Source organism: Electrona antarctica (assembly GCF_951216825.1).
Source record: "Electrona antarctica genome assembly, chromosome: 11".
NCBI lineage: Eukaryota > Metazoa > Chordata > Actinopteri > Myctophiformes > Myctophidae > Electrona > Electrona antarctica.
In genome coordinates, this window is record NC_136792.1 from 49,596,577 (window position 1) to 49,609,310 (window position 12,734).

Genomic DNA, 12,734 nt, shown 5'->3' on the forward strand with positions numbered 1-12,734 from the left:
TTTTTTGCATGGCTATATTAACATATTCTTCTTGCCCTGATGAATTTAATAAAGGCTATCCTCCTCATTTTAACCTTGAGTGCCCGGACCGTTTCTCTTTTTGAGTGGCACTCCAACAACTGGCTTTGTACCCGTGTACCCGTGTACCTGTGTTTGTTCGTACCAAAAATACGAGCATGGTTGCTATGGTTCTAAATGTACAGTAACTATAACAATAAATGTGTAGTTGCACCACTCAGTTCACACGGGTGTGATTTTTTCTTTATATTCGTACTGCAAATCTTTGGAGCTTGTATCAATATTTAGTTGTTGCCATTTCACGTTTCAGTTCAGTCAAACTGAAATTCAAACATTATGCAGCAGCATGCTGCGTCACATGATTTTGACTGCAATACACGCATCTCACCAGCAGATGTCATCTATGTTCCACTTTCATTCAGTATATTTCGTCTGAAAAAAAAAAGAAATGGGATTGATATCCGGTCTGGGACGGAACGGATACGGAAACCGCATGTATGTGTGTATGGTGGCATTTAGCGGTTACAGTGGGCGGGGCTCTAAACCGGATCTCTGAGCACTGAACAAGAAACTCATTTGTACATTTTGCTATTTTCATTCCAATGAATGTTTTTGCAATAGCCTAATAATAGTCAAAATCCACAAAGTAACTATTAGTAGTAGTAGTAGCTATAAAGTTGCCAAATAATAATGTACAATAGCCTATTTGCCTCTGAGATGTAGTGGAGTAGACACACAGACCTACAGAAAAAGAAAACGTAAAATAATCCAGACCCCCCCCCCCCCCCCCCCCCCCAAAAAAAAAAGGATGTGTGTGTGTGTGTGTGTGTGTGCGTGCGTGCGTGCGTGCGCGCATCACGAGGAGGCGGTTCTCTATGGAAGGTTCTCACCTTCCTCTTCCTCACCGCATCATCAGTCCCAACCACCTGTCCTGTCTGTCTGTCTGTCATATCCGCACTGTGCTTTCTATGAGAGAGAGAGAGAGAGAGAGAACACGCGCAGAGAGAGAGAGAGAGAGAGAGACGCAGAGACCGTAGGCTAACATATGGTTGCTGGAGGAGGAGGAAAAGCCACTGCGTGTCTGTGTGGACTGAAACTTATCGACAGCGATATATATCGATCACTGGGAATTAACAGATCGATCACTTCTGATCGATCGAAGGCCTGCTGTCGGGACTCGGGACGTGTTTGTTATTAATTGTTAATTGTTGTTGTTTTGCGACGCACGCTGTTTCCCTGTTGTTGATGTTCATGGGAATAGAGCAGCCGCTACGTTAGAGAGAGAGGAGGCGGCGGCGGTTAGGTAGGTAGAGAACACACACACACACACACACACACACACGTACATCACAAGACGCGGCTCCTCGCTCGGGTCGGTTGGTTGGTTTTTACAAAAGGCTTCTTCTTCTTCTTCTTCTTCTTGTTCTTCTTCTTCAATGCAAAAAAGAGGAAAATTAAATTAGGAGTGAGAGAAGTTATTCGTCCCCTGCACTGATCGAGCAGCTCCAGCTGGAAGGAACTGAAACAGCCAAGATTGTAAAGGACGACAAGAGAGAAAGACTGGACTACTGATCTGACTGGGAGTCGGGACTCCGGCTGGCCGACAGACAGACAGCACTGGGTGCTTGAATCCAGTCTGCATCCATCCATCCATCCATTCATCCATCCATTCATCCATTCATCCATCCGTTTGGTGAGTTTTAATTGGACTGGCCCCTGTAAATTAAGTCTGAGCCCCCTCTCCCCATACTGTACATAATTATATATATATATATTTTTTTTTAACTTTCTTTATTACGAGTATGATTCGTTTCGTACGTCTTTAAATGTTCTGATGAATTGAAAAAGGTGGACCTTGTTGTAAACAAGTCTTGGTGCTAATACTGATCCTGGTTCGTCCACAAAGTAGCAGTTTTTGTTTTGGTTTGAAATGTGTAAAAAAAAATCAATCAATCAATCGTTCATCAGTGGTGGAAAACAGTAGCCTATACTCAGATTTTTAACTTTTTAAGTAAAAGTATCAATAGAAAATAGTATACTATAGTATATATGCTAGTAAAAGTAAGGAATATTTTTTTTTACGTGAGTAAAAGTACAAAAGTATTGGTATCAAAATATACTTAAAAATATACTTAAAGTACAAAAGTAAAAGTACCCATTATAATATAATATAACAGTGATATGTCCCATTTCACAATGTATTTATTCACAATGTAACTCAAATGTATTAATGAATCCTTTGAAAATAGCAGATCTGCAAGCTCACAGAGCTGTGAGCTTGCAAAGTCAAAGTCGTGGATTAGTCACACGCGTTACCGCAGTGAAATTTGTTCTCCGCATTTAACCCATCTCTTGGAGCAGTTAAGGCTCATTCATAGTCTGGATTTTCGGTGGTGAGGTGACCACCGCTCCGGTGGTGAGGTGACCACCGGAGCTGAAATAACGTTGAGCGGTGGTGAGTAAAAACAGAGAGAAGGGCTGGGGAGAGCGGTGGTTTGCTCTTCACCACGGCTCAGTGACGTCATGTTGTAGTTCGGTGGTCACCTCACCACCGAAAATCCAGACTATGAAAGAGCCTTTAGCCGCAGCGTGCACCGCGCTCGCTCGGGAATCATTCGTTGATTTGACCTCCAATCCAACCCATTGATGCTGAGCGCCAAGCAGAGAGGCATATAGGGTCCCATTTTTACAGTCTTTTGGTATGACCCGGCCGGGGTATCGAACCCCCGACCTCCCAGTTTCAGGGCGGACACTCTAACCACAAGGCCACTGTCTGGTCATCGGCTATTTTCAAATGGCCCGAAATGTATATAGGGCTGAAGTGGTTACTGTATGTTTTGTTGTAATAATAAACAATCTACAAAGTAACTAAAGTTTTCAAATAGTTGTAGTGGAGTAGGCTACAATAGTGCAATATTTGTCTCTGAAATGTAGTGGAGTAGAACAGTAAAAATGTATTGCAATTTGGAAATACTCCAGTAAAGTAAAAGTATGCCTCAAGTCCAAACTGTAGTGAAGTGACTGTACTTGAGTAAATGTACTTGGTTACTTTCTAAATGGAATAAAGCAAAAATAAAATCTCAAGAGGGAAAATGTAATGATGATGTTTTAGGGGCCCGACCGGCTGCAGAGATCAGGACATTTCTGAGACCATTCATGTTTCTGGAAGATGCTTCTAAACTTGTATTCTAACGCTAGTTTGATCACTTCAAATACTCGTTTCATCTTAAAATAAACTAATGACCGAAAATAGCCGATCTACAAGCTCACAACTGCGCATGCAGACACGCTGCAGGCTTCTATAGAGCGTTGCAGTCCCGAGAGAACTTTAATCCATGGGAACTTTCCACCGCTTTTTTTCTCTCCACAGATCTCCAGATCCATATGTCCGGGGACGGCGTGACTATCCCGGACGACCGGGCGTTCGCCAGCTTCAAGGCGGAGTGTCTGTGCGAGGAGGGATGGACGCTGACCTACAACAAGTCCGGCATCACGGTGTGGACGCAGAGCATGGACGAGGAGAAGTCCATCCACAAGATCAAAGTAAGGACCTAGACCTCTTCATAGAGACGCACGATATGATCGGCAACATGACCCAGCCGATTTGACACTCGGACACATATGACGTAAATTCTCCATTCATTGTCAATGGCATTTCATGTTTGTGTTCAGACAGAATCTACACTATAGCTGTTTATAGTGGGGGTCTCTTCCGTTGACACCTCGAGACCCTGGTGTCAGAGTAAGCTAGTAGGCTACTGCCTGGAGCTCATATCCCCCCCCCCCCCCCCCCCCCCCTTGCCTTGCCTGAGTGGTTGGTACTGGAACAAGGAATCAAATTACAATTTAAGCAAGTAAGCAAGAACAACACATGGCATTGGTAATACATCAAAATACATAGAAATAGTCATCAAGGTTAGTTGTTTGAACGAGTTGTGGTGGGCTATGTTGTTGTACATTTTACAGATTGCAGCTTTAGTTTAACTCTTGAGAGTGTAGGCCTACGTACTGTATGTTTAACGCTGCCGTAGTATGACATAAATAAACGGACCAAAACACTGGCACATGTTTTGAAATGCCATGTCATGTTGAAGTGCCTAGAATGATACAGTGAGCACACTAACATAACCTAGAATAATGTAAGCAAACTAGCGTAGCCGTTCTTGTGGCACACTGGCCTCTTAAACTAGTGGTTTTCAACCCTTTTCCAATGTCAAGGATCATTCTTTTTTCCAGTTTGCCATTTGAGCCATTTGCACATAAAGGGCAGTATTATGCGTTTCTTAGGGTCTTATTACTTAACTTAAGACCTGGAGGCGTGATCAATGCCATTTGGCTATTCTGAGTGGCCGAACAGGGCGTTGCTGAAAATGAGCACCTGTGCTCAGCTACCTCCCTGGGTAAAGAAAAATTACCACGCCTTAAATTAAGTAATAAGACCTGGTACTTAAGACACGCATAATACTGCCCTTAGCCTCTCGGAGTCGGACCCAAAACAAAATTGTGTTGTCGTTGGATAATAGTTTGTCCACAATTCCATGCTGTATTGATGTCGGTACCATTAGGAGAGATAACAGGCAAACGTTGATCAAATTAACAATTCCTCTACATTCTCTAATTGTGGACGTCTTGTAAGATGTTTAACAATAATTGAACTTGCATTGAAAGTTAAATTAGATCTAACTAGAGCTGTGCTCGTCAGGTACTGGCCTACTTAGAACAGGCCCAGTTATTATGTATGTGTCCCTTTTATGCCCATATATGGAGTTCTTTGTCAGGCATGCCCAAATAGTCATGTAGAGGTCAGAACATCAGTGTGAAGTCAGAACAGGCCAGCTCCATATATGGAGATCTAGGGGTGATCAGGTGTGATCAATAAGGCTAATTTGGGCCCTGTCCAGAGTCCGGGCAGAGGCTTTTGTGCTGGTTCTGGACAACCGGCTATCCAACGGACTCGACACCGGGCACTGCACTCCCTGCGGTGGTGTGGAACGCGTGTGTCGAATTTGAAGTCGGTGGGGCGAATGGTTCTCGAGTTACGTGGATTCCAGACGTACTTATACACGTACAGAGACTTGGTGCATTTGTAGACACTAGACTGGTGCCCGGCTGTAGAGCACCGAGTCGCTAACGATGGAAGTTGGAGATCCATGCCCCACCCGGCTATGTAACACCCGTTGTACCCGTGTCAGAGTACCCGTTCCACCCATCCCTTTTATGCCCATATATGGAGATTTTTGTATCTGTCTCTCTGTGTCCCTTTATTCCTATATACATGTACGGAGTTCTGTAGCCTGGGTTCCAGCCTGATTAGCTGCGTTCCGCGCATCTGAAATGTCACTTCTCAAATCAGTCTGGAGAGTCTCCTATAGGCGGGACATAATACGGTTGAAATGGAGCCGAGGCTTCTGATTGGTCTGTGGTGCGGGTTGAGGAAAAACACTCGTTTGACGTTGTATCATAACCTTTATTTAAACTCGGAGTACAATTGAGGGGCAGGCCCTCATTTTCAATGTAGCCGAAATACAAAGCACAAAAATCAACAACATACACTAAATACAGCAATATCAAATATTAGTTTTGCTTGTATTTAGGACAAGCCTGAGCTCAAACAGGGCAACCTGGAGAGTATTAAATGCCAGCTGCAGCTTACTGGTGGCAAGCTGGGCTGTGTCAGCAACACAATATAAGACTGTGTCGTTTGCATAAAGGTGAATATCAATGCACACTGCGCAGCTACTGCTATGTGTCCTGCGACGACTCCTTATCATTCACTAAACTCACCCCACACATCTGTCGTCTTTTGTACTACTGAATCTGACAGTGGAGTGAGTGGACTACTGAATCGTTTACTATATACCGTAGGTTTTTACTCTCAAGTCTCGAACGGCGCTATTTTTGTCAACCGTGAGAAGCATGGAAAGCGTGGCGCTGGCTGATGACATATCAGCAACAACGTGGCTACGTAACAGGTGCCGTTATGAAATGCGTGTCAGGCGGCCTCTGTCCAGACTGATTTGAGAAGTGACTGTGTCAGTTCTGTGTCAGGCATGCCCAAATATGGAGTGTTGTGATGTCGGAACAGGCCAGCTTCATATGGAGCCAGGGCAGGGGTCTCTCTGTCCAGAGCCCGGGCAGAGAGGCCTTTTGTGGCGGCTCTGGACAACCGTGGGTCCGACCGACTCGACACAGGGCACTGCAGCACTCTCTGTGGGGGTGTAGAACGCGTGTGTCGAATTTTAAGTCGATGGGGCAAACGGTTCTCAAGTTAAGAGCATTACAGAAATACAGAGACGTGGTGCATTTATAAAGATGCTGACACCACGTACTCTATGATGCAATGTTTGGTCTTGCCTGCTGCCACGTTGCCTTGTCTTGTGTCTGTCACTTTCACTGAGTCACAGACTGGGAGAACGGGGAAGTCCCGTTTCACTGCAACATGGTGTAGTATAGGGGGTGCATACTTAGTTTAGACTAGTCATTGGTTAGACATGGTGTAGTAGCAACATGGTGTAGTATAGGGGGTGCATACGTAGTTTAGACTAGTCACTGCAACATGGTGTAGTATAGGGGGTGCATACTTAGTTTAGACTAGTCATTGGTTAGACATGGGTTAACCCATTCTGACCTGAGATCAGATTATAAAAATGTCTTCTACATCCTGACACTTTTCTGAAAAGTGTTTCTATGTCAGTCGTTCTTCGATTTTTCAAAAATAGCAGACCTACAAGCTCGTAGCGCGCCACTCGGTGGCGCGCTATGAGCTTGTAGATCTGCTATTTTTCAATAGCTAAAGCATATCATAATGCTAACACCAAAAGGGGTTCCCGGCTTCCCGCCCAAAATGGGTTAGACTAGTCATTGGTTAGACATGGGTTAAGGTTAGGTTTAGGTGTGCTGCCCCGTGGGAGGTTATGGTGAGGGTTTGAGATAGGTTGTAGTTGTAGGACTAATGACTGGTCTAACCAATGACTAGTCTAAACCAAGTACTACTATAGTCCTACAAAATAATGTTTGCATCACAATACAATTTAATTAATGAACAAAGAAATACGTACGTGAAAATACACACATACAGGTATAAGAGTATAATTAAAGCTAGGGTAAGTTATATATTTTTGGTTAAGACAAAGCTATAGAGTGTTCTCTGTCTCTCCACCTCTTTAATAAACAGAGAATACATTTGCGGGTACTGTAGGTGACTAAATTTTAGCCAATTAGGAGAAAGTATAGCCATTTATCAGCTTCATTTCTCAGCTTAGTTCTCTATCCTGATTGGATACAATTGGTATCCCGACCTGAAAATGCGTTTTCCGTTTAATAAAAAGCTGGAGAGACATGAAGACTCCTGTTAACTGAACAAACACTCCAGGTGGTCCCCAGCTCAATGATGGAGAGTTGGCAACCAAATGGACCCTTAGATCTTTAACTCTTGAGTGTAAAATGAAACCAAATGGACCCCTCTCTTAAGAGTTACATTTTTGTCAAACATGTCCTTTTCTTAATTTACAAGAAGTCTACACAATTAGAGAATGTAGAAAAAATGGTAACTGCATGGAATCAGTTAATGCCATACTATACAGTGTCACAGAAAAGTTGCAAAAATAGCCAATCTACAAGCTCACAACACGTCGCGATGTGATGTTAGGGGACACGGATTGTGTGTGTTAATATCTACAAGCTTCTATACTACTATCTACAAGCATCTACAATGCACACGTGTGTGTGTGTGTGTGTGTGTGTGTGTGTGTGTGTGTGTGTGTGTGTGTGTGTGTGTGTGTGTGTGTGTGTGTGTGTGTGTGTGTGTGTGTGTGTGTGTGTGTGTGTGTGTGTGTGTGTGTGTGTGTGTGTGTGTGTGTGTGTGTGTGTGTGTGTGTGTGTGTGTGTGTGTGTGTGTGTGTGTGTTTAAAACTAACCCTTTTGGACATACAAGGTTTTACGCCAGACGGCGACAAAATTTAATTTCACTCGCCCGTCCCCGTCCGTCCCCCCTCTCCCTGTTGCACATTATGCTGATGGTCCAGTTTTGTCACATGGGACTGTAGGATCTTAACGGACTGTGAAAGCGAGCCGTCGGTTCCTCATTCTCTGAAGCCACAGCTCGGCTGGCACGGACAGACTGGCTGTTTGATGCACATCAGCTGATCTGTTCATTGGTGTAGAAATCCTGCCCTGTTTCTCTAGCAGGAGACACAGACGCAGTCAGATATCTCTCCTCACTGTCACGTCACGGGCTTACAAAGAAGTTGTAAAGAAGAAGAAGTGGGTGAAAGATTATCGTGTTCGTGCATGGGCGCTTTAACACAGTTCCCGTTCCCGTGTGGTGGGGAGTGAGTGGATAGAGCAGGAGAGGTATATGAGATGAGAAGAGAAGAACACGAGCAGGTCAAATTATGAAGCGTCATGCTCTGTTTTGTGTGTGCGTGTGCGTGCGTGTGTGCGCGTCACGCGCCTGCCTGGGTTCAGGCAGAGAGCTTAGCCTTCCATTAGGTATTTACTTAAGGGAGGTGTGTGTGTGTGTGTGTGTGTGTGTGTGTGTGTGTGTGTGTGTGTGTGTGTGTGTGTGTGTGTGTGTGTGTGTGTGTGTGTGTGTGTGTGTGTGTGTGTGTGTGTGTGTGTGTGTGTGTGTGTGTGTGTGTGTGTGTGTGTGTGTGTGTGTGTGTGTGTGTGTGTGTGTGTGTGTGTGTGTGTGTGTGTGTGTGTGTGTGTGTGGAACAGGATGTGAAAGGCGGGTGATTATTCAGCTGCACTGTAAAAAAAACAAATACAGAGAAACCCTTTCGGGTCCATTTGTACTCTCAGAGTTCAAATATCACTCGGGGCTTTACAGTGTATGGGTGATGTGGCACAGGTAGATTACACTACCTTCTGCATGTTGCTGTGCGTGTGTGTGTGTGTGCACGCACGTGTGTGCGTGTATGTGTGTGATATACACTTCTGTTCCAGGTGCTTTGAGGGAGAACTCTTTTCTTCTTCCCCCTCCCCGCCCCCAGCTACACACAGCAAAATCCTGACTGTTAGTTCAACTCCAACAGTGGCCCCGTTAACCCATTCTGACCTGAGATCAGATTCTAAAAATGTCTTCTACATCCTGACAGTTTTCTGAAAAAGCTATGTTTCTATGTCAGTCGTTAAAAATAGCAGACCTACCTATTCTGAGTGGCCAAACAGCATTGACCACGCCTCCAGGTCTTAAGTTAAGTAATAAGACCTGGTACTTAAGACACGCATAATACTGCCCAATGTGTCTGTGTGTGTGTGTGTGTGTGCGTGCGTGCGTGCGTGCGCGCGTGTGTGCGTGCGTGCGTGTGTGTGTGAAAATGGGTGAATGTAATGCACAATCTATGTAAAGTGCTTTATAAAAGCACCATTTACCATATTATTCTCGAGAACGTTATAGCCAAAAACGCAGCTTGTCGATCCGCAACGTTTTTTTTGCCTGCAGGGATTTGGTGTAACCCATTTTGACCTGAGATCAGATTCTAAAAATGTCTTCTACATCCTGACAGTTTTCTGAAAAAGCTATGTTTCTATGTCAGTCGTTCTTCGATTTTTCAAAAATAGCAGACCTACAAGCTCGTAGCGCGCCACTCGGTGGCGCGCTATGAGCTTGTAGATCTGCTATTTTTCAATAGCTAAAGCATAACATAATGCTCAAAATGGGTTAAGGCCTATTCGTACTACAGTTTTAGGTGATAAGGTGACCACCGAAACGGTGGTTAGTAAAACCAGAGAGATGTGTTGGGGTGAGCGGTGAGTCGCTTATCACCGTCATTGTAGTTTTCGGGGGTCAAAACATGTCCATTTTAACCTTCCTCAACCCCAGCACCATCCATATCTGTGGGAGGGAGTGGCTCAGTGGTAGAGTGGCCTGGAATGGAACCGCGAGGTTCCCGGTTCGATCCCGCGGCCTCCACCCAGAGTTGGTGTCTTGCTCAAGTGTCCTTGAGCAAGACGCTGAACCCCTAATTGCTCCCGATGTGCAGGTTGGTGCCTTGCATGGTTTCCTCCGGCATCGCTGTATGAATGTGTGTAGCCTTTTCATAGCCTTGTCATATTTTTATATTTTTCCAAGAATACAGATAAAATCATAAAATGGTCTATGGTCTATTCTAATGGAATAAATGGATGATCAAATGCAGGAGTTTTGACGATTCAACTAACTGTATAGGGCCGTCGCCTTGCACCCCCCCGGCCCTCCCTCCCCCTCACTGGTGCGAAATCGGGTAGGAAAAACGGGGAAGCGTCCTGGAGGCTTGAGCAAGGCGTTGCTGAATATTGGGTGCATCTCTAGCCTGTGTATGTGAACGCCATCCATGTGCTATCTGTCACAGTGGTAAATTCAAAGCTCTCGGAGAGAGCCAGAGATACATAGGGAGAGGTTATGGAAATGAATGCAATAAGTCAACAGAATGTTCCTGGGTAAGTACAGCACGTTCCTCAGTACAATAACTGCATGTGCGCGTGCGCGTGCGTGTGTGTGTGTGCGCGTGTGCGTGTGCGTGTGCGTGTAACTTGAGTAAGTTGCCCTTATTTGCCTAATCCCTTGGGAGTGTATTTTATGTGTGTTCAAGGAGGGACTGGCTGTGTGTGTGCGTGCGTGCGTGCGTGCGCGTGTATGTGCGTGTATTCATAGAGGACAGGTGTGTTCATTTCCCCCTTTACATGCAGAGACAGCCAGGAGACATTTGACAAATATGACAGTTAGAACAGGTTGATTTCCATTCCGTTCCTTTTTTATTCATATCTTTATAGACCCACTTGTTGAAACAATGTTGAAACAATGGGCAGTATTATGCGTCTTAAAGGACCACTTCACCACTTTTCAACTTCTCTTCCTATAATTGGTCCTAACTAATGTTCATGATAAAATACCACCATTTTTTCCTACTCAGTCTGTGTCTCATAGAAAGGCTGTGGGCAGTTCAGAAACCCGTCCACCAGTGACATCATCGATGGTGAATCCAAGCTAATAGAAACGGCAGGCTTTCTTTTACTGAAAAGTTACAATGCAAAAGTTGAAGCCATCGTTGTCACGATAATACAAATCTAAATATATTTTAAAACAAATCGTGATTAAAAAAAATCTGCCTAATGAAGATGTCACTGGTGGACGGGTGTCCAAACTGCCAAAAGCCCTCCTATGAGACACAGACTGAGTAGGAAAAAATGGTGGTGGTTTATCATGAACATTAGTGAGGACCAATTATATGAAGAGATGTTGGAAAGTGGTGAAGTGGTCCTTTAAGTACCAGGTCTTATTACTTAACTTAAGACCTGGAGGTGTGATCAATGCCATTTGGCTATTCTGAATGGCCAAACAGCATTGACCACGCCTCCAGGTCTTAAGTTAAGTAATAAGACCTGGTACTTAAGACACGCATAATACTGCCCAATGTGTCTGTGTGCGTGCGTGCGTGCGTGCGTGCGTGCGTGCGTGCGTGCGTGCGTGCGTGTGAAAATGGGTGAATGTAATGCACAATCTATGTAAAGTGCTTTATAAAAGCACCATTTACCATATTATTCTCGCGAACGTTATAGCCAAGAACGCAGCTTGTCGATCCGCAACGTTTTTTTGCCGCAGGGATTTGGTGTAGAGTGGAAAAAAATAAATTTTGATGCTCTCGCTACTGAAATTATGGATTATTTATATGGAGAAATCCTGTCATTTAACATGCATCTCTATGGGGGAGGAGGACAGCTTGCCCTGTCTCCTCCTCGCTGCTAACCTGCCTATTGGACAAAGACGGGTTGGGGAGGGACTTAGCCAAGGGCTAATTGTAATGAGAACATAATATAACATACGGTATAACATAAAATGAAATATTATTAGAGAGAGAGAGAGAGAGAGAGAGAGAAAGAGAGACAGTCATTTAGAGAAGGAGAGCTCTCTCTCTCTCTCTCTCTCTCTCTCTCTCTCTATCTCCATCATAGGAGGAAGGAAGGAACACAATTTAAGTCTTGAGACGGTCGTAGCATGCAGCTAATCACCATTAGCATCACCACGCTAATCACCATTAGCATCACCACGCTAATCACCATTAGCATCACCACGCTAATCGCCAATCCCTCTAGTTATTGTCATTGTATATAAATTACATACATATGTATATGTACAGGGATGTAATCACTGTTATTATGACCTGTGGTGGAAGTATTTTTACTTAAGTACAATTTTGAGATATTTGTACTTTACTTTCCGATTTCCAATACTTTTTACTTCTACTCCACTACATCTCAGAGGGACAAAAAAGCTTTTACTCCACTACATTTATTTGAAAACTTCAGTTACTACATTTACTGTGATTATTATTACAAAACATTAACCACTTCAGCCCTATATATACATTTCGGCCATTTGAAAATAGCAGATGTACAAGCTCATAATGCGTCGCATCGTGATGCATTGTGAGCTTGTAGATCTGCTGTTTTTAAAATATTTGTATACTTTTGAAAACTTGAAATGCATAGTGAATACTTTCTTCTTTTGGTAGGCTACTTTGAGGTCATTCTGATGCCAATACTTGTACTTTTACTCAAGTACATTTTGAATTCTGGACTTTTACTTGCAACAGAGTAGTTCTACGTTGCAGCATTGATACTTTTACTTTAGTAAAACAGTACCTTTTCCATCACTGATTATGACCGGCCTTGATAACAACCAGCAGCATCGTTAGCATTAGCATCATTATCATCCTCATTGTACATTATCATGC

The 12,734-nt window shown here is 43.9% G+C and overlaps 1 protein-coding gene across 1 annotated transcript in view; it reads left to right on the forward strand.

Moving 5' to 3' along the window:
- Window positions 1–960: 960 nt before the first annotated feature.
- Window positions 961–12,734, forward strand: part of stard10 (StAR related lipid transfer domain containing 10) — a 42,217-nt gene continuing 30,443 nt past the window's right edge. The window contains exons 1-3 of the mRNA XM_079515142.1: window positions 961–1,321; window positions 1,466–1,711; window positions 3,389–3,561. Coding sequence (XP_079371268.1) covers window positions 3,403–3,561 — 159 coding nt within the window. The 5' untranslated portion in view covers window positions 961–1,321; window positions 1,466–1,711; window positions 3,389–3,402. The remainder of the gene's footprint in view (window positions 1,322–1,465; window positions 1,712–3,388; window positions 3,562–12,734) is intronic.